The sequence below is a fragment of the Mustela putorius genome, unplaced genomic scaffold (assembly GCF_011764305.1).
Source record: "Mustela putorius furo isolate JIRA1106 unplaced genomic scaffold, ASM1176430v1.1 tig00003845_pilon_pilon_pilon, whole genome shotgun sequence".
NCBI lineage: Eukaryota > Metazoa > Chordata > Mammalia > Carnivora > Mustelidae > Mustela > Mustela putorius.
This window is the reverse complement of record NW_025421998.1, coordinates 35,637,555-35,663,744: the sequence shown is the minus strand read 5'-3', so window position 1 is coordinate 35,663,744 and position 26,190 is coordinate 35,637,555. Positions and strand designations below refer to the sequence as shown.

General features: G+C 39.9%; 3 protein-coding genes across 8 annotated transcripts in view; 2 read left to right on the top strand and 1 right to left on the bottom strand.

The window, feature by feature from the left end:
• Nucleotides 1-20,066, top strand: part of LOC101670130 (EF-hand calcium-binding domain-containing protein 1) — a 32,687-nt gene extending 12,621 nt beyond the window's left edge. Inside the window, exons 2-5 of one of the 2 annotated variants that reach the window (XM_013047849.2) lie at nucleotides 2,323-2,478; nucleotides 11,394-11,545; nucleotides 14,155-14,259; nucleotides 19,943-20,066. In XM_013047849.2, coding sequence (XP_012903303.1) covers nucleotides 2,323-2,478; nucleotides 11,394-11,545; nucleotides 14,155-14,259; nucleotides 19,943-19,981 — 452 coding nt within the window. In that variant the 3' untranslated portion in view covers nucleotides 19,982-20,066. Of the gene's footprint in view, nucleotides 1-2,322; nucleotides 2,479-11,393; nucleotides 11,546-14,154; nucleotides 14,260-16,564; nucleotides 16,662-19,942 lie in introns of those variants that run through there. The other variant, XM_004776434.3, reaches the window with a different exon arrangement.
• Nucleotides 16,271-24,838, bottom strand: RBM48 (RNA binding motif protein 48). 2 transcript variants are annotated; one of them, XM_004776432.3, is made up of 5 exons: nucleotides 24,663-24,838; nucleotides 23,817-24,007; nucleotides 22,025-22,170; nucleotides 19,766-20,334; nucleotides 16,271-17,532 (listed from the first exon to the last, which is right to left on the bottom strand). In XM_004776432.3, exons 1-5 carry the CDS (start codon nucleotides 24,771-24,773, stop codon nucleotides 17,446-17,448), a joined length of 1,104 nt encoding a protein of 367 aa, XP_004776489.1. In that variant the 5' UTR covers nucleotides 24,774-24,838; the 3' UTR covers nucleotides 16,271-17,445. The 2 variants fall into 2 exon arrangements, with proteins under 2 accessions (XP_004776489.1, XP_044918631.1); XM_045062696.1 differs by having other exon boundaries at nucleotides 16,271-17,529; nucleotides 19,764-20,334; nucleotides 24,663-24,830.
• Nucleotides 24,839-25,057: 219 nt separating this feature from the next.
• Nucleotides 25,058-26,190, top strand: part of PEX1 (peroxisomal biogenesis factor 1) — a 53,898-nt gene continuing 52,765 nt past the window's right edge. For 3 of the 4 annotated variants that reach the window (XR_001176960.2, XM_013047846.2, XM_004776435.3), the window contains exon 1: nucleotides 25,059-25,265. Coding sequence is in view for 3 of the 4 variants with exons in the window: in XM_013047846.2 (XP_012903300.2) it covers nucleotides 25,137-25,265 (129 nt within the window). In the remaining variant the exon portion in view is untranslated. Of the gene's footprint in view, nucleotides 25,266-26,190 lie in introns of all 4 variants that reach the window. The other variant, XM_013047848.2, reaches the window with a different exon arrangement.

Genomic DNA, 26,190 nt, shown 5'->3' with positions numbered 1-26,190 from the left:
TATTTCAGTTATACTGTGGAGCTTGAGAATCTAACTCAGTTCATAAAACAGTATTAGTAGGTACCTTTGTAATTCCTTATTCTTCAGATTTTGTCAACCATTCCCCTAAGAACCAAACCACTCTGACCATCATAGAAACCCTAATGTTGTAAACTGTGTATGTGCTGTGTGTTGTCATTGATTTCAGTTGGGGGACATGAAATCATCTCAGACAGCATCTAAAATTTCTCCCCAAATTCTCTATAAAAAGAAAGTAGGAGGCAGGGGTTGGAGAAGAAAAAAGAAATAATAACCAGCTTTCCTTCCTAGCTTTTCTGGTTCTTTCAAATAATCTTTGATTCATAGAATTGGGTTTTCGGGAACTGAAAAGAATCTCAAAGATCATTTAGGACAATACCCAATTTTATAGGTGAGGACTCTGACCATTAAGAAGCTATATGACTTGTCTAAGTCCCCTGTTTAGGTAAGAAATGAAGGGGAATCTAGGCACTTTAGTACCCCCCAACCCACTAAATCTAATTCCCTAATTCTAAGTCCTGAAAATGCATTAGAATATCCACACACTTCTTTAAAAAAAATACCCTTTTCCTAAGTCTAGACTGAAATCTAGGCATATGGATGTTGGAATATTGGAAATTTCTATTTGAAAATTAGTCACCAAGTCCTACTGATTTTCTCTAACTTCTCAGGCCCTTTCCCAGTTTCTGATCTTATTTCCACCTCCCTAACCAAAGCCCTATCACTCCAAGCCTGGCTTCTATGCTTCCAGTTTTCCCCTTAAATATAATTTTGCTACATGAATTTTCCTAAACCACTTCTCCACCTTAGGTCCTAGAAGAATCAACCCAGCTCTTCTTTAAAAGCTAATTCCAGGAAGCCTGGGTGGCTCAGTGGGTGAAGCATCTGCCTTTGGCTCAGGTCATGATCCTGGGTTCCTGGGTTGGAGCCATGTGTTGGGCCCCCTGCTCAGTGGTGAGTCTGCTCCTCCCACTCCCTTTACTCCTCCTCCCTGCTCTCTCTCTCTCTCTCTCTCAAATAAACAAATAAAACTTTTTTTTTTAATTTATTTGACAGAGAGAGAGAGCACAAGCAGGGGAGTGTCAGGCGGAAAGGGAGAAGCAGACTCCCCACTGAGCGGGGAGCCTGATGTGGGGCTCAATCCCAGGACCCCCTGAGCTGTAGGCAGACACTTAAACAACTGAGCCACCCAGATGCCCCAATAAATAAAACTCTTTAAGTAAATAAAAAAATAAAAGCTAATTTGTGGGCCTGATGTTAGCGATCCTGACTTGGTAGTTTTGGGGCAAGACATGGGACTCTGGATTAAATAAACAGTGGAGAGGGGGTTGATTCTCTCTTATAGATGGTCCATGAGAAAAATCATTGCTCCAGTAAAATGCAGTTGATGCTTGAACAACCTGGAGGATAAAAGCACCAACACCCATACAGTTGAAAATCCATGTTTGACTACCCCAAACCTTAACTACCAATAGCCTATTACTGACCTTGCTTATAAAGTCAATTAACATATTTCATATATTTTATGTATTATATACTACTTGCATAAAGTAAGTAAAATGTTATTAAGAAAGTCATAAGAGAATGGGGCACCTTGCTGGCTCAGTTGGTTGAGCCTTCAACTCTTGATTTCAGCTCAGGTCGTGATCACAGGGTCATGAGATTGGGCTCTGGGCATGGAGACTTAAGATTCTTCCCCTCTCTCTCAACCCCTCCCCACTCTCTCTCTTAAAGAAAGAAAGGGAGAAAATCATAACAGAAAATATATTTACAGTACTGTACTATGTTTATTTTTTTTTAAGTCACATTTAAGTGGACCCGCAGTTTGAACGTATGTGGTTCAAGTCAACTGTAAATGGTAATTTTCTGACTAGGCTTTCAAGGCCCTCTGCCATTAACCCATCCTCTTCAATCTTGTATTTTCACTTCTCAACTTGCTGTGCTCCCAGTAAAGCATGTTCAAACCTGACAGCAGTTCTAAGTCTTTCCTTTACCCATGTTTTCTCTCCCTGGAATTCTCTGTTGTACTTCCCTGAACACATTCCTTCCCGTATAAATACTACGCATATCTATAATGGTGAGTGTTAGTATTACATAATTTTTCATTTACATACTCTCTTATGAGACTTCTTGGTGACTCCCAGAAAGGTAAGCTCTCAAGTAACAAGTCATGTCCTACTTTCTAATCGCTAGAGCATCTAGCAGCACGGGGACAAAAGAGCTGCTTAGTAAAATATTTTTTATTAGATTGGAGTACTCAAGGACTAAGTCTAAGCTGTATTTATTTGTATTTTTATTTTGCAGTCAAAAAAAGTGAAGTAGAGTGTCTCCTACGACTTTTTCACAGCTTGGTGGAAAGAGCTAATGTAAGACTTAATAACTTCGGACTAGACCGTAACGCGTTTCGAGTGATCCTGCACAACATATTTGGGATGACTGATGATATGCTAATGAACAGGGGTAAGAGTCTTAAGAAACTGAAATGGGCCAAGCCGAGATGGCAATATATATGCTGTACATATATATATTTGTAATGTGGCAAATATATATTTGTAATGACAAATTTATAGATGCCAAATTTATATATATATATGTATATATATATATGTATGTATTCAGTTGTCATCAAAGACTCTGAATTTCTTTAAAAAGATTTATTTATTTATTTATTTATTTAGAGGGATCATGCATGTTGGGGGAGAGACAGAGGAAAGGGAAAGGGACAAGCAGATTCTATGCTCAGCAGAAACCCATCACAGAGCACAAAGCCCCTCCGGGAGCTTGGGGGTTGATCCCACAACCCCCAGATCATGACCTGAGCCAAAATCAAGAGTTGGGTGCTCAGCTGACTAAACCACACAGATGCCTCTTGAATTTTTCAGTGTCAAACTAGAAAGACTTAATTGTGGTAAGACAAAACAAAGGTTGATTTGATTATACGATAGTTTTTAATAAAAACTCACTCAGAGGGATGGATGCCTGGGTGGCTCAGTTGGTTAAGCAGCTGCCTTCAGCTCAGGTCATGATCCCAGTGTCCTGGGATCGAGTCCCACATCGGGCTCCTTGCTCGGCAGGGAGCCTGCTTCTCCCTCTGCCTCTGCCTGCCTCTCTGTCTGCCTGTGCTCGCTCGCTCTATCTCCCTCTATCCCTGACAAATAAATAAAATCTTAAAAAAAAAAAAAGCAAAAAAAGAAAACTCACTCAGAATTTCTTATCTTGTAGCTGTACCACTTTGAGAAATAACCAGCAATGAACTAAATAAGCTGACAGGTATTTTTTTTTTTTTTTTTTAGTTAAGCATATGGCTTTTTATTCATGATGTCTTTGGATTCATATGCTATAGACATGTAAACTATTAAATGACTTCTTCCTCTTCTTAAAAATACTGTATCAGGGGATGCCTGGGTGGCTCTGTCATTACGTTTCTGCCTTTGGCTCAGGTCATGATCCCAGGGTTCTGGGATCGAGCCCTGCATAGGCTCCCTGCTTGGCGGGAAGTCTGCTTCTAACTCTCCCATTCCCCCTGCCTGTGTTCCCTCTCTTGCTGAGTCTCTCTCTGTCAAATAAATAAATAAAATCTTTAAAATAAAAAAATACTGAATCAGTGGGGCGCCTGGGTGGTTCAATTGGTTAAGCAACTGTCTTTGGCTTAGGTCATGATCCTGGAGTCCTGGAATCGAGTCCCGCATTGGGCTCCATGCTCTACAGGAAGTCTGCTTCTCCCTCTGACCCTCTCCCCTCTCATGTTCTGTCTCACTTTCTCTCTCTCAAATAAATAAGTAAAATCTTAATAAAAAAAAAAAAACCTGTATCAGTACCAAAAAATGCTAATTACTCATTATACTGAAAAAAAATAAAAGACAAGATTTTTTTTTTAAGATTTTATTTATTTATTTGACAGACAGAGATCACAAGTAGGTAGAGAGGCAGGCAGAGAGAGAGAGAGGAGGAAGCAGGCTCCCTGCTGAGCAGAGAGCCCGATATGGGACTCTATCCCAGGACCCTGAGATCATGACCTGAGCCGAAGGCAGAGGCTTAACCCACTGAGCCACCCAGGCGTCCCAAAAGACAAGATCTTATATTTAAAATAGAAAATTATTTAATGTGATCTAGTTTCACTAGCAAATTTTTCATGTTCAGTTTGGTAAGTTTGACCTAGGTATGTACCTTGAGACCATAATCATAATGAAAATAATTAACATCACCGCTAAAAGAGTCAATAACACTTTGCTTTCTATAGCATACTAAGATTTCTCTAGTAATTTTAAAAATAGCATGTTATTTGGGGTGCCTGGGTGGCTCAGTGGGTTAAAGCCTCTGCCTTTGGCTCAGGTTATGATCCCAAAGGTCCTGGGATCAAGCCCCGCATGGGGCTCTCTGCTCAGCAGGGATCCTGCTTCCCTTCCTCTCTCTCTGCCTGCCTCTTTGTCTGCTTGTGATCTCTGTCTGTCAAATAAATAAATAAATAAAATCTTTTTAAAAAATTATGTTATTTTAGTAATTTATCTTTAGGTATTATATACTTAAATATAAATTCTGTTATATTCAGAACAGAATTTTGCCACTCTTTTAAAATGCATTTTTATTTATATTATTATTATTTTTAAAAGTAATCTCTAGGGGCACCTGGGTGGCTCAGTGGGTTAAGCCTCTGCCTTCAGCTCAGGTCATGATCCCAGAGTCCTGGGATGGAGCCCTGCATCAGGCTTTCTGCTCAGCAGGGGGCCTCCTTCCTCCTCTCCCACTGCCTCTCTGCCTACTTGTGATCTCTCTCTCTCTGTCAAATAAATAAATAAAATCTTCTAAAAAAAAAAGTAATCTCTACATTCAGTGTGGGGTTTGAATTCATGACCCCAAGATCAAGAGTCACATGCTAGCCAACTCAGCTAGCCAGGTTTCCCCGTTGCTACTCTTTTTATTTATTAAGTTTTTACAGATTTATTTATATATTTTAGAGAGAAACACACAGAGAGAGACAGAGCACGAGCTGGGAGAAGTGCAGAGGGAGAGGAAAGAGAGAAACTCAAGCAGACTCCCCACTGAACACGAAGCTGATGTGGGGCTCGATCCCAGGACCCTGAGATCATGACCTGAGCCAAAATCAAGAGCCAGCTGCTCAACTGAGCCACCCAGGCGCCCCTGCCATTCCTTTTAGAATAAAAATTATCCTCATCTTGATTAGCTCCACTGTTGTTCTTCTTGGCTCATAGTAACTGTACAAAACATCACAAGTGAAGTTCATCATTGATCATGGAGAAGAATTAATTTTTTTCTTTCTATAAAAATCTGGAAGGAACATATTTCTAATAATTTTGATTTTTTTAAAGATTTTATTTATTTATTTGACAGAGAGAGAGATCACAAGCAGGCAGAGAGAGAGAGGGGGAAGCAGGCTCCCTGCTGAGCAGAGCCCAATGTGGGGCTTGATCCCAGGACCCTGAGATCATGACCTGAGCCAAAGGCAGTGGCTTAACCCACTGAGCCACCCAGGGGACTCTAATTTTGATTCTTTTAAGAAAGACTGTGCCAAAACCTTTTTTTCCCCTCAGTTTGGGAGAAAAGTCTCTCAGTGTGTTTTTTGTTTTTATTTTGGAAGAAAGTTTTAAAAATCTTTCCATATATACATACTTACGAATTATAAAATAGCTATAAATTGCAATATGCTTCTACGGTGTTTTTCTTTCAGTATTTTTTGCATTTGACAAAGACAATGATAACTGCATAAATGCGAAAGAGTGGGTTAAAGGATTATCAGTGTTTCTTCGAGGAACTTTTGAAGAAAAGCTTAAGTGTAAGATTTCTATATGTGATTACTGACTTAGTAATAATATACATTGTCAATTTTGTATTTAATGAATGTTTAAACGTTTTTTTTTTTTTTTAAAGATTTTATTTATTTATTTGACAGAGGGAGATCACAAGTAGGCAGAGAGGCAGGCAGAGAGAGAGAGGAGGAAGCAGGCTCCCCACTGAGCAGAGAGCCCGATGCGGGACTCGATCCCAGGACCCTGAGATCATGACCTGAGCTGAAGGCAGCAGCTTAACCCACTGAGCCACCCAGGCGCCCTGTTTAAACGTTTTTTAAAAATATGAAATCCATGTTCTCTGTAGCAACCTTTCAAAAATAGCTCATAGCAGTTAAAAAAAAATCAAAATATGTATGAAATGGGTAGCCTATTTCATGGGAGAGTCTCTAGTCCCAGGAACCCCGAACACTTCCTTCACTGGTTTTATAATGCCTAAATGTCAGCAGGACCACTCTTCGGCTTAAGGCCCAGGCCAAGACCAGCAAGTCAACTTGTTTTTCAACTAGAGTTTGCCAACTCTAATCAGCCAGCAAGGTTAGTCAATGATTTTGTGGCTGCCTGTGGTCTCAGCAGGAAATGGGTCTTGATATAAGGCAGTGCATAAGTGACAATGAGGCCATTCCTTGTCTCTTGATCAAAGAAAATAAATGGGAGGGATTGACACAAAACAAGATAAAATGCACATTAACCATCAGACATCAATACTCTAGTGTTAGAATTTGTGTGGATGAGTGAAAAGAGGGAAGAAGCTTGAGGACAAAGAACGGCCACAGGGAGAAGGATTACAGGAGTTTCCTATAGGACCGGAATGTTAGGAATTCCAAAGACAAAAATTTCCCCATTCACAATTTTGCCAAAAAATAACTAGCTCTGACCTCACTTCACTTGTACCAATGGTGTGTGTATATTTTCTATGTTTTATACCTCTGAGGCCAGGTTTTTGGGGAAAATCCCAGGAAAGAAAATAGGAACAATTTTAAATGGCACTCTTCAAGGGAAAATTGCTTACGGTGTCAAATTGCTTAAGAAAAGGCTGTGAAGTTCTCAATCAGTAAGCAAATCTTAGTCCCTTGTTCTTCCACTTGAATTTGGATTTGGCTTGTGGAAAAGGTCCCTTATTAAACACACATTTTTTAAACAACAGCAACATTTTTAAAAACCACCAACTTTCTCTGACATTTATGATTTTTTGTTTCTTTGTTTTGTGAGGGTCTTTTCTTAATTATTTTTGTTAAGGTGAAGTTGACATACAACATTATATGGGGTTTCTTTCTGAAGACTTTAAGTAATCACTACACCCAGCATGGAGCTTGAACCCACAACCCCGAGACCTAGAGTCACATGCCCTACTGAGTCAGCCAGGTGACCCTGTGGGGCTTTATTTCCCCTTTTCTCCAGCCTAATTTTTCATGGGGATAAATTTAAAGATAGTTGCCACTTAGGTTTGTTACAGTTTTCTTATACAAAAATCTCACTGTCGGGGCGCCTGGGTGGCTCAGTGGGTTAAGCCGCTGCCTTCTGCTCGGGTCATGATCTCAGGGTCCTGGGATCGAGTCCCACATCAAGCCTGCTTCCCTCTCTCTCTCTGCCTGCCTCTCCATCTACTTGTGATTTCTCTCTGTCAAATAAATACATTTAAAAAATCTTAAAAAAAATAAATAAAAAACCAAAAATCTCACTGAGAAATGAAAAGCTAAGTTTTCATTCATGGATGTAGATTCTTGTGGTGATACATAGGGAAAATGGAGGTGGCACTGAAAGCAATTATACATGAGTGAATAGTATCACACTGTCAAAGAATTTTCCTCCTCTAATCCCTCTTCCTAAAAATGTTTCACTTACACTTCAGGATATGTTAACTTGGGGAAAATACTACTTCTTACAGGGTGGCGCTGCATGTGTGCTAGGGATTGAAGAAACTCAACAGAAAGACACAGCTAATCTGATACTCCGGAATTTTATATCCAGTTCTATTGTTTTTGCTGATACATTTGACTAGATTACAAAAGCTCCTTCTCTACTGCATATTTAGCACCCAAGGAAGGTCCTCTGTGGCATGAGTGAATGGAGGAGTCATGGAAGTCACTCTCCAAGGAAAGAGTGATCCTTTTGGATAGCGGAGATGGTAGGCTCCAAGGGGATGACAGACTCACTACCCAAATATATTTAAAAAAATGTTCTGTCAGTAATATGATGAAGTTTGTACTTAGTTTTTATACTCCATGTAAGAAAATCATAATATGGAGATACACACACATACATGTATATGTACACATGTGTATATGTATTCAATGACCATAGGTTTAAATATTTATCTCCAGGGGCACTTGGCTGGCTCAATCAGTAGAGCATACAACTCTTGATTTCTGGGTTGAGTTTGAGCCCCATATTGAGTGTAGAGTTTACTTAGAAAACATTTATACATATCTCCTTTATTGCAGTTGCAATCGTATTTTTTTGAAGTCTATGAAACTCTTCTTTTTTTACTTCTGTTTTACCTAAGACCCAGGAACTCATTCTACTACCAGAGATGCTCAGTTCTGGGTCATATAATATAAATATAAACTAATAACCACAATATAATGTGATTACTTAGAAATCTATGTATTTTCAACATACTATATGGGAATGATGAGAAAGTTCCCTTCTGATGGATTTGGTGGATCAGAAGACACTCTCACAGAATAACGAGCCTTTCAGTTGGTTCTTGTAAACCTTGAGCAGAAAGAAACTAGAAAGAAGACCATGCTAGACAGTAGGAACAGTATGAATAACTAACTGAGCTAGTTCAGGTGGGAAAATTGATGTTGAGACATGGGGCTAATAAGGTAAGTTGAATATATATCATTAAGGTTGATTCTTAGCAAAAAGGATCAGTTTCCTCTCCCCAACACTCCCTAAGAGGACAATTGTGAATCAACTATAATAAATAATGAAATATTGGATGGAGGCAGGGGAGTCTTTTAGGAGATTGTTGAAGTTATCTAGAAATAACAGTGGGGACCAAGAAGAGGAAAAGGACTATTAATATTTACAAGTTGGAATTGACTGTAACTCTTTGAATATAGAAGGTATTATTTGTTTTTAAATAGGTTTTTTAGTTTGCTCGTTTTTTATTTTTAAATAGTTTTAAGTACCTAAATTAAGCTCGTTGATTTCAAAGTATTCCAGAAACAAGAAGTTACCAATTAAGGTAATGTATTTAAACATACTTATAAATGCCAAGACAGATGGCAAAATCTTAGGTATGTAAATTTTCAGTGAGCTGCATTTTAAAATAGTTAGTTGTAAAGTACCTATAGTACTGATTCTCCAGCATGGATTGAGGAATGGTTTCAACTGGCTACATCAGTTTCACCTAAGGAACATTTTATTTATTTATTTATTAAATTTTATTTATTTATTAGAGAGAGATCACAAGTAGGCAGAGAGAGAGAGAGAGAAGCAGGCTTCCCGCTGAGCAGAGAGCCCAATGCGGGACTTAATCCCAGGACCTCGAGATCACCACCCGAGCTGAAGGCAGCGGCTTAATCCACTGAACCACCCAGGTGCCCCTAAGGAACATTTTATAATACAGTTTTACCTGTGAAACAGTTTAAAGTACAATTTTATTTATTTGTTTATTTGACAGACAGAGATCACAAGTAGGCAGAGGGGCAGGCAGAGGGCAGGGGAAGCAGGCTCCCTCCTTAGCAGAGAGTCTGATGCAGCCTAATCCCAGGACCCTGAGATCATGACCTGAGTTGAAGGCAGAGGCTTTAACCTCCCTGAGCCACCCAGGCGCCCCCCTGTGCAACATTTTAAAATAGCATTTCCTGAGCTGCTACAACCAAGGAATCTGGACTCTTTGTGCTTTATCAGTGTGGAGTTCTGTTTTTTAATTATGAAGACTTAATATCAAATGTTCCTTACAAAGTTCATTCTGATATCCTGTCTGCAAACTGTTTCCTCTCCAATCTAGGTACACATGAAAAGAACCTGCATCTTTGTCAATCACCCCCCCCCATTCTTTTATTTCTCTGCTTTTATTGAGAAATAATTGATACACATCCCTGTATAAATTCAAGGCAATACAGATTGGTTTGATTTACATATATTGTGAAATGATTACCCCAATGGGTTCAGCTAACATGTTTTCTCATATAGACATAATAAGAAGACAAGAATAAAGGGAAAAAATTCTTATGAGAAAACTCTAAGGATTCACTCTCTTAACAACTTTTCTGTATATCATACATCAGTGTTAGCTCTAGTCATCATGTTGTACACTATTTCCCCAGTATTTATTTAATTTATGCTGGAAGTTTGTACCTTTTTACCATCTTCCTCTAATTCCCTCTCCCTCAACCCTCTTAACCTCTGATCACCTCAAGGCTGAGCTCCTTTTCTGAGCTTATTGTCAGATTTTTTGTTTCTTTGTTTTGTTTTGTTTGGATTCCACATATAAGGAAGATTGTAGAGTATTGTCTTTCCCTGTCTTAATTATTTTACTTAGCATACTACCTTCAAGGCCCATCCTGTGTTGTTGAAAATTATAGGATTCCCTCATCGATCTTTAGAAACTTAGATTATTTTCAAACCTTGGCTATTGTACATAATGCTGCTATGAACATTGGGGTGCAGGTATTTTTTTGAGTTAGTGTTTTCATTACCTTTGGATATATTCCCAGAAGTAGAATTGCTGGAGAATACAGTACTTCTATTTTCAATTTTTTGAGGATACTCCATATGATGTTTCAGAGTGGCTGCACCAGTTTATAATCCTACTAAAAGTGAACTGGGATTCCCTTTTCTCCACATCCCCACAGAAGCTGTAATCTCTCTCTCCCCCACCCCCTTTTTTTTTTTTTATGATGGCTATTCTCACAGGCATGAGATGATATCTCATTGTGGTTTTAATTGGGATTTCCCTAATGACTAGTGATATGGAGCATCTCTTCTTGTACCTGTTGGCTTTTCATTTATCTTCTTTGGAAGACTGTCTATTGAAGTCCTTTACCCACTTTTTAATCGGGTTGGTTTTGGTTCTTTGTTTTGTTTTTGTTTTTTTGCTATTGAATTTTAGGAATTCTTTATATATTTGCGATATTAACACCTTATCTGATACAGTTTTGCAAGTATTATTTTCCCATTCCACAGGTTGTCTTTTCATTTCCTGATGCTTTGTTTTACTGTGCAGAAGCTTTCTAGTTTGATGTAGTCCCCTTTGTTTTTTATTTTATTGTTTGTGCTTTTGGTGTCAGAGTCATGAAATCATAACCAAGACTCATGTGAAGGAGCTTTGTTCCTATATTCTCTTTTAGGAATTTCATGATTTCAGGTTTCATAACATTTTTAAACTCTCAATTTCAAAATCCACATCCCAAGAGGGATTTAATAACATGGAAAGAAGTATAATAAAGGGTGTTTTATTTTAAAATCTCTATCATATGGACCAATAATTGTAGACTGTATAAATTGTATATATATATATTTTTTAAAAACTATATATTGAAATAACTGCAGAGAAGGCTAGTGATATTTTAACTGTTCTTTTCCAAATCTTTAAACTACTTGTGCTTTGGATAGTCTGTTTTGAAGTTTACTATTTGAATGGTGATGGTTACATTTCTCGAGAAGAGATATTTGACATGTTGAAGAACAGTCTACACCAACAGTCATCTGAAGAAGAGACGGATGAAGGAATAAAAGAGTTGGTAGATATAACACTGAAGAAAATGGTAAGAATAAAAACCTGTAACTTATTATATCCAATCAAGCAGATGTTGGAGAAAGCTAAAGACAAAGAAATGATTTATTTTCCTTCATATTGATAGTAATCTTTATGAGGGCAGGAGATTTTTGTTTGTTTTCTGCTCTATCCATTGCTTAGAACAGTGCCTGGCTGATAATGGGTGCTCAGTAAATACTCAGGGAATGGCTGGGTGGTTAAATGAATCACTGCACAACATGAATGTTAGTTTAAAATATTTCACTATCTGTGAAACTTCATTAATGTGTTGGTGGTAGTGCGGCAGATTCGATTTGTGTAAAATAGATGCTACTCTCATCGGTCTTCACAGCCCTCACCCTCCAATCCATCGAAACACTCATTATAACAAGATAACATAATAGTTAAAATAGTTGTCCCTAATGGCGTATACTGACTATATGCCAGATCCCTCACAGAACTTTAATATATGAACTCACTTTAACCTCAAAACAACCGTATGTAGTAGAAATTACTATCTCTATTTTACAGATAAGAAAACTGAGGTACAATTAGGTTGACCCAAGGTCACACTAGAAAATGGGGCACAGAATTCTCTCAATGAAACAAATAGTACCACTTTATTATAGACATAGTAATTTCTCTCCTTTCTTACTATGACCCTATCCTGGATACCGTTGAAAATGTGTGACTCTAGGGGTGCCTGGGTGGCTCAGTCGGTTAAAGCCTCTGCCTTCAGCTCAGGTCATGATCTCGGGGTCCTGGGATTGAGCTCCGCATCGGGCTCTCTGCTCAGCTGGGAGCCTGCCTCCCCCCCTTTCTCTGCCTGCCTCTCTGCCTGCCTTTCTGTGTACTTGTGATTTCTCTCTCTGTCAAATAAATAAATAAAATCTTTAAAAAAATTTTTTTTTTAAAAATTTGCGACTCTAAGGCACCCTGGATGCAGCTCACCTCCATTACTCTGCTGATCAGGAAGGAAAGAGATGATGGGGGTTGCGGAGTCTCACATTCAACTAACACAGGCTCCACATTATCTTCTTCCATTAGAAATACTTTCACCAGCTGCTGCTAAGGCTTAGGGCAGACTTCTTGAGAGATAGTGTGTTCCCGGTACTAAATGCACTCCCTTGTTTTTTGAAAGGAAATATTATGGAGTGAGATTTTTCCTTTCTTTTTTTTACTATGTTCTGTTAGCCAACATATAGTTCATCGTTTGTTTTTGATACAGTGGTCAGTGATTCCTTAGTTGTGTGTAACACCCAGTGCCCATTACAGCATGTGCCCTCCTTAATACCCAGAGCCAGGTGGAGGGTATTATGGAGTGAGTTTTTTCTGATAATTACTCAAATGTCTCTCTAAGTTAGACTCTCAGCAACCCTGAATTAGCCATGCCCAGAGGTGAAAAAACGAGAGTTCATCAAATCAAACCCAAATTCAATTAAATAGTTAAAGGCATTTATAATCTACCTACATAGTCTCCCCATGTTTAGTCTCCCATAGTCCCTGTCATTAATGCTCCAGACAGGTCTGTCTTCCTGACGTACACTCCTTCATATTGTCAGAGTTCAGGGTGAGCCATTCTTCTGCATTTCCTCCCCACACCTCTCCAGCTACCTAAAGGCCATCTCAACCATCTTGAAAGACCTCCCAGTGGTCTGCAAGCATCTTCTCATGATTCTAGTCCATCCTGAACTGTTACTGCTCTCAGTGCCTTGCTCCTTACCTGAGCAAGTTCACTTTTATCCTGAACACAATGGGCTCCCAAGTCAGAGGTCCTTTGAAAAACAAGCTCGACTTAAATTACTATAAATTAAACTTGAAAATCTTTGCCCTATGGCACTGTTTTTATCACAAAAGTTGCAATATGATAATACATGTCCTCTAATTTTTTGGTCTTATTCCACCGATTAGAGTATGAGTCTTTGGGGACAGGGCTGTATTTTATACATCTAAGGTAACTCAGGTGTCTTTGTCCACTTGGACTGCTATAACAGAATACCAAACTGGGTAACTATAACAGGAACTTACTTCCTAAAATCCTGAGACTGGGGGGCATCTGGCTGGCTCAGTTGGTAGCGTGTGTAACTCTTGATCTCACAGTTGTAAGTTCGAGTGTTGTGTTGGGTGTAGAGAATACTTAAAAATAAAATTGTTTAAAAAGTCAAGAGACTAGGAAATCCAAGCTAAGGTGCACCTCATTCACTTCTACGGTGAGGGCTCTCTTCCTGGCTTATAGACAGCTACCACTTCAGTGTGTCCTCACATGGCAGAAAGAGGGAACTCTGGTCTCTCTCCACTTAAAGGGACACTAATTTTATCTTGGGGGCTCCACCTTCAAGACATCCAAACCTAATTACCTCCCAAAGAGCCCACCTCCAAAACCATCACACTGCAGGCCCTAACATGTGAATTTGGAGGCAGGAGGGACACTAACATTCAGCTAGGTATTGATACCTGTAATACCAGGTATTACAAACAGATTTACGGGAATAAAGTAAGTAGTCTTGATAAATAAGTAGTGCCCACAGAATTGCAAACTAATAGTTTCACTTGGCAAAGTGTTATTTTCTATGCAAAATTAAAAACCACCATTTATCGAGAATTCACTGTCCTCTCTAGGATTATGACAACGATGGCAAGATATCTTTTGCAGACTTTGAAAAAGCAGTAAAAGAAGAAAGACTTTTGTTGGAAGTGTTTGGACCGTGTTTACCAGAAGCAAAGGTACAGTGTCAACAGCTCAAAATTAAGAGAAAATTCTAAGGGATCAGAACATAATACTTTCTAGACAACTCACCTCTGTAGGGGCTTTGGCCCACTGTTGAAATTCAGGCAACCATGAGGGTCTCGGCTTCATCCTCATGTTTTGGGGCCCAACAATGGTGGCTATTTATTTTATTCAACAGACTTTTTGAGCTTGTAACTTCTTTAGCTATACACAATTCCTGGTTTCTTGTATGTTGTTATTATCCCAAAGAAAACTAGGGCATATTGGCTTGCTTAACGGATAGAACACTGAATAGTGTATTCAGTAACTGATAGGACAAAACTTGGTCTATTTCAACCCAAATGTTGTCAAACAATGAGAATAATTACGTTTTAAAAATCTTGGACATATTTAAAGTACTTGACAGAATTTGTGCTCATGAAGGTTTTTCATGTATGAATTTGACAAAAATTTTCTGAGCCAGAAAAGCCAGCCTAATAATTTATTTGACACATTAATATTCCCTTTAATTCTTCCTCTGATCAACTTCTTTGCAACCTGTAGATATATTCTTTTTTTTTTTTTTTTAAGATTTTATTTATTTATTTGCCAGAGACAGAGGGAGAGAGAGCGAGCACAGGCAGACAAAGAGGCAGGCAGAGGCAGAGGCAGGCTCCCTGCCGAGCAAGGAGCCCGATGTGGGACTCGATCCCAGGACCCTGGGATCATGACCTGAGCCGAAGGCAGCTGCTTAACCAACTGAGCCACCCAGGCGTCCCTAGATATATTCTTTTGGTAGTAATTTGGATGGCAATTTTGAGGATGAATTTGCATAATGTTAAGCTCTCCTGAGCTATCTCAGCATATTTCTCTAACTTGTCCCATTTATGCCCACATTTTAACTCTGCCTAGAAATATGTAGTAAAATGCAATGTGTGAAAGGCAGACCTCTCATTTGGGGACTGATGGGACAAACAGTATAGAGTGGACCGGAATGGAGTGACTACTTAAGTCAGATGGAACACCAACAGTTCGTCGGTTGCTCCCAGAATTCAGCAGCCCAGTTATCAAGAGCCTTGCTACTCAGTGTAATCTGTGTATGAGCAACAATGGTATCACCTACTAACTTGTGAGAAATCTAGACTCTCAGGCCACACCCCATACCAAATTCCTCAGAATCTTGTCTTGTCTTTTCTTCCTTCCCCTCTCCTTTCCCCTTTTCTTCCCTCTTTTTCCTTTCCCTCTTCTTTTCCTTTTTCCTTCCTTCCTTCCTTCCTCTTTCATTCTTTCAATGCTTGACACAGCAAAGGCTCTTCTTTCTTTCCCCTTCTGTGGTCAAATACTGTGCACGTTGGTGGGGATGGGGAGGCATGCTAGCCTCCACAGTCATGAAAAGATCCTGAAAAGATCCGAAATCCATTCAACAACACAGAACCCATTGAGCAGCTCCTCCCTTGAAGAATTTAAACATTCTCCCCCAGAGGGTTTTTTTTTTCAATTGTGGTAAAATATAGCCAACATAAAATATATCATTTTAACCCATTACAAACACTGAGTTCAGTAATGTCAGGTACATTCACAATGTCATACAATCTCCAGAACTCATCTTGCAAAAAATGAAATTCTATACCTATAAACAATTCTGCATTCCTACCATCCACCAGCTCCTGGCCACTACCATCAGAATCTGCATTTTAATAAGACCCTGAAGTAGAGAGTCATACCATCTTAATGTCTGAGAAGTGTGTTCTAGACAGTAACTTGCTCTTTCCAATTCTGTGCTTGGGTATCTAATGTGTCTTTTACCTGTGAGTTCAGCAGAGAAAAGTATCTAATTACCTTACAAGAAGTAAGGCCAAAACCCTTGCCTGCAGCTTCTTTTAATACCATCTAGCACTTGGAGCTATCCCAGCAAGTTTATATCAGTAGGTCATAGCTGGTGATGAGCCTTCTTAACTGGTATATTCAAATTCAATCCAACAGGCAAGAAGTCTTTAGGTATAGAGAGAAAAGAAAAACAGACCGCCATTTGGTATGGGTCTTCTCAAGTTATTTTTATCGGTTAAAAAACAAACAAACAAACAAACAAACAAACAAAAAACGGAAACAGCCTGAACACACTTGTTCCAATTTCCAATTATGTGGTTCACTGCCAGGAAAAGCCATGTGGGTATGCTAAAAGTAGTGGTTAGTGACCTAGTATTTACAAATACAGTGATTCACTTCTGCCATAGATAGGCACATTCTTCTTAGACATTAACTGAAGACTGTAGGCTTCTAATTTCAGCTTTGTTCTAATAGTTTATCTTTTTTACTTTACAGAATTGTATTGATTTTGAAGCCCTGGCATTCAGACACATCCTGACTTCTAGTTTTTGAATGTGAATCACTCAATACTTGTATTAAAATCAGAAACAGATCCCGACTGCCTATCCTTATTTGCATTGTAAAGTTTTTATCTTTCACTTCATTTACATAGAACTACTGCCACGTGGGAAGTAATACTAAAAGAATGGTTCCTGTAATTTTTTTTTTTTTTTAAGATTTATTTGTCAGAAAGAAAGAGCACAGGCAGGGGCAGTGGCAGGCAGAGGGAGAAGCAGGCTCCCCACTGAGCAGGGAGCCCGATGTGGGACTCAATCCTGGGACCCCGAGATCATGACCTGGGCCAAAGGCAGAACCTTAATCAGCTGAGCTGCCCAGGTAGCCTCAGTTTCTGTAATATTAAGTGTGATCAAAATGACACCTATAATAAGTAATGATAAACTAATTTTCTTCTTTTAAGTTAGCCAACAAGCTTGGTTCCTGTGGCAAATACTGTGAATAATCCTTTCACAATCCTCTTTTCTCTTTCTTCCTCATCCACAGAAGCTGGAAACCAAAACATTTATCACGCCAGACCTCCCGAGTTAGGAATGGCCAGGAGCCCACTTCTAGCCAATAAGATGCAACCAAAGCCACTGGGTGGAGCTCCTGGAAAAGTTTAGTTTTGTTTTTTTAAGGAACATATTTGGCTGGCATGTACTTTGTCTGTAACAACCTAACTTTAAAAGATGAAATTTTATTAGATAAGTAGCTTGAATGATATTATAAAGAGAAGTGCATTAAAAAATACTAGCAGTACAATCTTTTCAACAATTAAAGTGACAGGCCAAAAGTAAAAAGTTAATAGTCCCACAGAAACATAATTGGCTGCCAGCAGTCTATATTCTTCTTCTTTGCTTTAATGAACGACTTGTACACACATCTTCCAGCTTGTCTTCTGGAGGTTTGGGCACAGATGAAATGACCTAGTTTAAAAAAAGAGAACCACCAAAACTTAGTTTTTGTAGTACAAGAATAAGTAAACTATTAGAAGAGGTAGGATATACATCTAATAGTCCAATTCTTGCCATCAGGTTTGAGGCAGAGTGTGCCTAATTTCAGGATACAGCCTATGATCTAGGCACAGTGCAAGGTTTTCTGTCGGAATACTGATGGGAGTAAAACTTCTAAAGCCATTTAAAAAGAAAAAAAATGGGAGAAAAGTAAATACATACTCTAACAATCCTTTATAGATCTGAAGTCATTTGCTTTCTTATAGATACAGACAGACATCCTGATTCTGCATAACTTGAAACACTAATAACATCTGATGTATTTAAAGACATGGAACCTTGAGGGGGGAGATAAGAAATTTGAATAAGCAGAAAATGGTATAATCCTCAATTTCCTAGGGAAGTGAAACCAAACACACCATTAGAAAAAGAGTGACAATGTGTTAAAACAGTATAACAGTCTTGATTTAAATACACAATTATTAGAAACTGTAGTAAGTTGTAGTTAGTATTTCTCAATTTTGTTGTCCTACTGTTTCCTTACCTAGGATATGGACCTACCAACTTTTTTTTTTTTTTTTTAGATTTTATTTATTTGTCAGAAAGAGAGTATGCATGAGCGAGACAGGATGGGCATGTGTGCAGGCAGAGAGAAAAGCAGGCTCCGCTGAGCAGGGAGCCCCATACGAGACTCATCCCAGGACCCTGGGACCTGAGCTAAAGGCAGATGCTAACCAACTGAACCACCCAGGCATCCCCTAACAACTTTTTCCTTGAAAATACAGTCAGCTCTGGCTGAGAGAGTTATGTATCTGTATCAATGCCCCAGATCAACTCTATCTGAAGGAAAGAGGGGCGCTAGCAAAACTAAAAAATTTTAAGAGGCTTAAGCATGGAAATTGTGTTCATAGATTTTTATTATTTTAAAATAAGCCCTCACTCTTAGTCAGATAATAATTTTCAGGTAAAACAAATAGACATAAATTAAGCCACCTTATATTCCATTCATCACATGGTAAAATACATATACAACTGCATGAAAAGCACTTTCTGAACCCCAGGCTTAAAGTTTAGGACAATACTTTCTCCCTTAGTTAGATTTCTAAAGGGTTTGCCCCATGAAAAGGGGCAAAAGCTAATTCAAATGTTAGCTTTCTTTCATTTGTGTTCAGAAAGTGGCAAATGATTAAATAACAGGTAAAGAAATTACTACTTAAGTAGCACAGTCAAGTTGTACTCTACTTAAGAAGCTGACATTTTCAAATGCAGACCTTAGGGCCTGGTCTTTAGAAATCTGGCCCTAGGGCGCCTGGGTGGCTCAGTGGGTTGAGCCGCTGCCTTCGGCTCAGGTCATGATCTCAGGGTCCTGGGATCAAGTCCCACATCGGGCTCTCTGCTCAGCATGGAGCCTGCTTCCTTCTCTCTCTCTCTCTCTCTGCCTGCCTCTCAGTGTACTTGTAATTTCTCTCTGTCAAATAAATAAATCTTTGAAAAAAAAAAAAAAAAAGAAAGAAATCTGGCCCTATTCTATGGCTACTTTTATCAAAGAAGCAAAAAGCATTTTAATTTGATGTAATTTGTATTAACTTTGAAGTTGAGGAAAATACGTTGTAATAATTTTCCTTCAACACAACAGTTCTGTACTTTGGCTTATAACAGAACCATCTGGGGACCTTTAAAAAGGGAGGGCCTGGGCTCCCCTCTCACAGGCTGACCTCACTGACTGAAACCACTGCTTTTATATTTTAGATCTGTATGTTCTGTTCATCGTTTAAAGCAAGGATTAATGACATCAAAGCACGTACATTTCTGTTAGATTCAGTTAATGTAGAAAAACACATCAAAAAGCTGAAAATGAAAAAAATAAATGACAATATTTTAGTCGCCACAAATCTCCATTTAGTTGTTAGTCCTATGATCAAATGGTCTCTCTTTTTTTTTGTTGTTAATTTTTTTTGTTAATTTTTAAAAATTTTTTTAAAAGATTTATTTATTCATTTATTTGACAGAGAGATCACAAGTAGACAAAGAGGCAGGCAGAGAGAGAGAGAGAGAGAGAGGAGGAAGCAGCCTCCCCGCTGAGCAGAGAGCCCGATGTAGGGCTCAATCCCAGGACCCCGGGATAATGACCGGAGCTGAAGGCAGAGGCTTTAACCCACTGAGCCACCCAGGCGCCCCTTAAAACAGTTTCTAAAAATGATCTTACCTCTTGAAGTTTATTCCGAATTAAATTCGCTGTTGTATTCAATGAGTCGTCATGCATGTCCACTTTAGGTATGTGAGGTAACAGAGGCCCAATCATAACCGCATTGCTACTCGTACTTGTTCCGAGAAAAGTTCCAACTTTACGATCATCTTCTCTTCTTCTTTTCCGCTCCTGCAGCTGTGTCGTCCTAGGCATAAATCTGTCAACTGCCTCTGAAGAAGTAGTAGCCTTCTGTGCACCAGGGCAGGCCAATGAATTTTTAAAAGGTTTCATTTGTATCTTCTGTGAAGAGTCATTGTGCATACAATGCTCCACTGTTCCAGCACGGTTTCTACCACTCCAAGAGGAGTCCGATGCCCAGCCCATATGTTCCCCTGACGAACATGGACATTTTGAGGAAAAATAACATAAAGGCAATTCACAAGAATAAGGAAGACAAGGATCGGAGTTGCCAGTAGAAGTGTTCAGTGTGGCTGCACAAGGTCCAGATGTCCTTGAGTGGAAGTCCTGTCTAAAATCTTTTGTGTCTTTAAGCTCTGTAACCAGTTTCTTCTTCGTCATGTGATGATCTTAATATTGCAATTTAAAAGGTGAGAGAAGAGGAAAAAGAAATGGTTCATTTGTTTTCATCATTTGCAAATGTCCACTTTTAAAAACAAACATCACTTTAAAAGGTTAACAAATGCTACCCTGAAAAATTTATTTCTTGAGCAGGCAATACCGTCATGTGTTTAAAAGCTAAGAAGGATAAAAGGTATATTAGTGTCAAGCTTCACTCTCTCTTTGCTCCCCATATGCCTGGTTTCCACTCCTCCATAAGTGATCCCTATTCCCAATTTCTTATTTATCTGTCCAATATATCTTATTCTTCCTCCTCCCACTTACTCCTCTTTTTCCCCCATAATACCCACTTCTCTGTACCTTTGCATTTTCCACTTAACTGTGGATCTTAGAGGCTTTTTCTAGGTCATCATATAGAATGCTTTCTTCCCCCAGCTTCGGAGTATTCTGCTATATGAATGTATCATGCTGCTTAGCTTGTTTGTTTTTTTAAAGATGGCAATATGCGGGACCCATATTCTATCATTTTATTTGCCACACAACCCTAGAAGTTTTCTGGGAGCTATTCACATGCACCATAGGTCAATGTTCAGTGTCTACTAGTGACCAGGGACTCTCAATAGCTCTCCTGCCAAATTTTCAGGTGAGTTTTTCCAAGAGTCTTCCCACCTTATTTCTCTCTTCACCTCTGCCACATGTCACCTCCCCAGTCAAAAACTCCTCATATTCAGTAACTGTATGGACATGGACTTTGTCTTTTATTTTTATTTATTTTTTAAAGATTTTATTTATTTATTTGACAGAAAGAGATCACAAGTAGGCAGAGAGGCAGGCAGAGAGAGAGAGGAGGAAGCAGGCTCTCCACGGAGCAGAGAGCCCTACGTGGGGCTCGATCCCAGGACCCTGGGATCATGACCCGAGCTGAAGGCAGCGGCTTAACCCACTGAGCCACCCAGACGCTCCTGACTTTGTCTTTTAATTGAAGGGTGGAAACTTGGCAATATGAGCCTCCAGTATCATTCAGATTTCAGACCACACACATTATTTTAGTCCAATTCTGAGTGCTTTGTTCCTACAATCCTTGTACCAGATCTCATGACTCTATTCCAGGCACCTGGAATTTGTGTCTAGGGAAACCCAGTTGGGAATATGGGCCACGTGGCCAGCTGCTGGTCAAAAAGTGGAACTTTTCCACGTTCAGCAGTTTTAGATTAGCAGTTGGTAACTAGTCTGCAAATCATAATTGTTTCTCACTGCCTTTGGTCAAGCCTTAATTCCTTAGCATGGGATATAAAGCCCTACATGATTCAGTTCCTGTTCTCTTCTCTAATCTTTATTTCTCACTGTAGCCCTGTGCTGTGGTTACCCTTCCTTCCGAAGCACGATGCTCATTTATTCATGCTCCTTGGCCTACCCTCCCATCGCTTCCTTTCCCCTTCTGAGTAATGTCTACTTATCATCCTTCAAAACTCAGCCACCTCTCTCAACCTGTAGGAACTCTTCCACATGCCAATATCTCTCCTTTTCCAGCCCAGATTACTTAAGAGTGCTGCCCAGAATCCCGCAGTTTACAGTTACTGAATATTGTGATCATTTATCTGCCTCTCTTCCCACTGGACTGGGAGCTCCATGGTGATATAATACACCTAGCAAGAGTGCCTGACACATAGGAGGTGTTCAGTAACTGGCTTTTCATACCTTTATTTTTAGTAGTTCTTGTTATATAAGCCTTTCTCTCCTGTAATTTTTTTCTAGTTTCTTCAACTGTTTCAAATTCTGGAGCATAGCACACATGAAGCAATCCACCAAAGAAGCTCTGTTCATCCATTTTTCTCTTGGCTGTCCTGAATAGAAAACAGCATGGTTTCTTAATCTCAATTCACTTAGGATGAAAGCCGAACTAGTATACAATGCACTGATCTAAAGAGCAACGTTCAGGTTTTGCTATGTGTACACACATCCTCTTGTGCGGGAGTTAAGATGTGCTGCTTGTGGATGGTATTGACTCTACTGATCTGGTGCATACTTTTCAAGCCTTTCATCCCCTCTCCCTACAGTGCTAACAGGTTTTGAGCTATGTCATCCACACATAACCTGACTCCCTTTAATTAACTAAGGAGCCACCAGTTAACCTGAGGTACACAATCTGTGGTCGTGAAACAGATTTCTCTGTGTTAAGTGGCCCTTAAGAGTCAGCTCATACCAAATTTAGCCCTTTTGGCACAATGGGATTCATACATAAAAATTAATAAATATAATATTGTAATCGTAAAAATCTTCAATAATTAAATATTGAATACATAACTAATCCATGAAAAAGTAGAGGATAATATTCAATAAATACTTACTAAATATATACAAGGGGCCAGGACTTAAGCTACAATAAATATTTAAGTACTTCTATGCCCAGGGATAATGATAAAAATACTTACTGAGATTTTACCATGCACCAGGTAGTATCCTAAGTGAATGAACACTTCATAAAAATCATATGATGACATGAGGCCTGGGGACATTTATAACAGCCATGCTCACACTAGTTTGTGGAGCTACGATTCAAACTGAGATGTTAAACTTCACAGCCTATTGTACTATGTGCTCTGGAAGATGCAAAAGCTCTAGAAAATATGCTTCCCTAACCGTGAGGGGCAAGCAAGTTGATTAGGGAAAGTGAGATTACATATGAGAGCAAACAGAGAACAACATAAACAAGTGCTTTTGTGGCAGACTGCAAATCCTATTCATAGTACAGAAAGACAAGATCAATGGTGGGGTGCCTGGTTAGCTAAGCTGGTAGGCCATATGAGTCTTGATCTCGGGTTTATAAGTTTGAGCCCCACACTGGGTGTAGAGATTACTCAAAAATAAAATTTTTTTTAAAAAGAGAGAGAGAGAAAAGAAAAAATGAATGGTAATAGCCAAAGAAGGAAGGGTCTTGGAGAGAATTAATGACAAGACTGGGGTCAACAGAAAACTAGTAAGTCATTTCATACTTCAGCCTTACTGAAGCAGAGTTTCTGTTAACAGAAAGCTGGAAAAGGTTGAGTCAATTCACAAAGGTACATAACATTAAAAACTTAAACGTCTAAGGTTTACTGCATTCTGAACACAGGAGGCACTACATTTAGCCCCTTTACATCGATTATCTTATACCATCCTCACACAACCCCCAAGGTAGGTCCTTTTACCATACATATTTCGCAGAATAAAAAAAAACAGCCTTACTGAGATTAAATAACTTGTCCAAAGTCATGATGCTAGTAAGCAGTGGAGTTCGAAAATTTACCCCAAACCCAGTTTTTAATCTACGACAATACATGATCAAAGGCTGTTAAGCATGGGAATGACATTTAAGACTGGAGTAAGATAAAAATAATATAGGGCCATGTTAGATTATTCAGTAATTCAGGTATGAATGAGGGACAACTGGGGCCAAAGTGACAGCAGTGGGAATGGAGGAAATGAAACTTATGCTTAACTTGCACATTACCTTGCACTTTGTAAGTTCATAAATTTGATAAGATAAACTTCCGTAAAGTCTTCTGCTGGGTATTCATCTAGAGGATTATACTGTTCAATTGCACCATATAGAGCAAATCGCTCAACTAATTCCTTCATTGCTCCCACTGCAGGAACTCCTTGTATTAACAAGTACCGAGATTCCAAATTGATTGTATATACCTAAAAGAAAACACATAAAGATATATCTTCCAAATAAGCCTAAGACATATCTTCTATTTTAAAAAAAAAAAAGCTCGGGGTACTTCACTTACCATGCTGAGCACCAAGTAATGTGCTCAGATAGAATTGCTGAATCATTATATTGTACACCTGCAACTAATATATAACACTACGTTAACTATACTGGAATTAAAATTAAAAACTTAAAAGTGCTCTGAAAAGAAGAAACATTCTGTTCAGCCAGTCTGGAAAATAAAAAAAAAAGGATAAAGAATTCACCCCTTCCGGTGACGGCCTCTAATTAAAACACAGACTCTCTTCAATCGACATATTTTACAGAAGTTGGCTCAGAAGAAGTTACTAGAGAGAGAGAGAACAAAAATTGAGTGCTTACCATGCGCCAAGCGCTACTGTAAACACGGAAGATACAATGACTAAAATAAAGCCCTGTCCTTCCGGAGCTGACGTTACAGCATTTGACCAAAGGGGGTTCGTGAGAATTTTTGGCCACCGAGTACCAGTTTCTCAAACCCATCTCTAATGACTGATGAAGAGGACCGCAGCCCTTCAAGCCTTTATTACATAAAGTGGGCATGTGGAGCTAGAGCTAAGATAAAGCTATCAGCAATAATGAATGAAACCAAAATCACTTTACCCTGACAGCACGAGGCCGCCGCCCCTCCCGATACTTGGCCCGCGTGTCGCATACAGCCCTCTGAACGTGGTGATCAAATACACCTCCAAGTTCGCCGCCACTCGACGCCATCTTGCCTATTCCGGCCCTTGCAAAAACGACAACATCCGTCTCGCCGCATGCCTGTTCACCCAATAAGAGAGGAAGATGGGTCAAGGCGTGCCAGGACTGGCTGGAGAATCGACAGCGTCTGGCATCGTTTCCTGTGAGTGAGACTTCGGCGAACGAGGTGCCGCCCTCCAGCGGCCTGGCGGAGAGACCGCGGAGAGCTCGAGCCCTTTGCCTGTCCCTCCTCGTCCCGGCGCGCGCGGCGAGAGGGGCGTGGCCGCAGGGGGCGGGGTCGATCGATCTTCTCTGGCTCCGACGCCCTCGGTCTGCTCAGTGGCCAGCGTCTGCTTAAGTGGACGGCTGGGGCGTGATCCTCGCTTGTCTACGATGTGGGGCACCGATCGCCTAGCGGGTGCAGAGGGTGGTGGGGTAGCGGTGACTGTAGTCTTCACCAACGCCCGCGACTGCTTCCTCCACTTGCCCCGGCGCCTCGTGGCCCAGATGCACCTGCTACAGGTAACGCGCCAGCCCTGGACGGCGGCTCGCAACCCGGACTCGCGACACCCGGTTGGCTGCCTGGGGTCGGACTGGGCCAAGACCTTTTAGGGACGCGGCGGCCCTCAAGCCTGCCCGGGCTGGGTGGCACGGGCTGCCTTTAGTCGCCACCGAGCCGTTCAGAGGACAGACTGAGGGCCCCTCGAGGGCAAGGCCGGGGAGGGCAGGTTGTGCAGCCCATACCACGTCTAGTGCAGCCCTGGGCCTTTAACGTGCCCTGTTTCAGGTGTTTTCACTTGGTGAGACTGGGCTTTTAAAACATCCTGATATTTACGTCTGCATTCAGAAATATGTCTCCAGTTTGGAAAAGCTTCTGGAAGTCGCTAATTTTTATTTTTATTAAAAAAAAAATGTTTTTCTTGCTAGTGATTTTCAGGTGCCTGCATGGCTGCGGTCCCGGCCTCCAGAGGGAGGGCCAGATTTGGCTTGCAGAGTCCCTGTAGGTTAACAGGGTATGTTAACAGGAACTGAGCACCGTGTCCCGTGCGCGGGGTAGTTTAATAAAATAAGGTTCTTCCCTGTGTCGCCGATGCTCGGAACAGTTCTGAGGTGTGCCAGAAATAGGCAGTAGAATTATGCATATTTGGAAGTACATAGGTAGGATTATTTGAACCTCTCCGGTCAGTTACCCTTTTAATTATTAATTAAAGGGGGTACAACATCCTCATTTTCTTACTAGAAATAGAGGCATATAGTCTTATGAATTTCATATGCTTATGCTGGCAAAGGGACAGAATATTTGAAATCCTGGATGCATAGTACCCACTACTGGCTAATCATGCAGGAAATATTTAAGAATTTACAGTAATTTTAAGTATCCTACCTTTCCACTTTACTTTTCCGGAACCGTTTTTCTAGATATTTTTTATCCTAGAATTATTGGCTT

What these genes read in the sequence shown, in the direction of transcription:
- RBM48 (XM_004776432.3), bottom strand. Translation starts at nt 24,773, where the DNA reads ATGGCGTCGAGTGGCGGCGAACTTGGAGGTGTATTTGATCACCACGTT. An exon ending in ATGAACTTACAAAGTGCAAG is followed by an intron (nt 22,171 to 23,816) that starts GTAATGTGCAAG and finishes TTTTCTATTCAG; the next exon opens with GACAGCCAAGAGAAAAATGG. An exon ending in AAGAACTACTAAAAATAAAG is followed by an intron (nt 20,335 to 22,024) that starts GTATGAAAAGCC and finishes TGCAATATTAAG; the next exon opens with ATCATCACATGACGAAGAAG.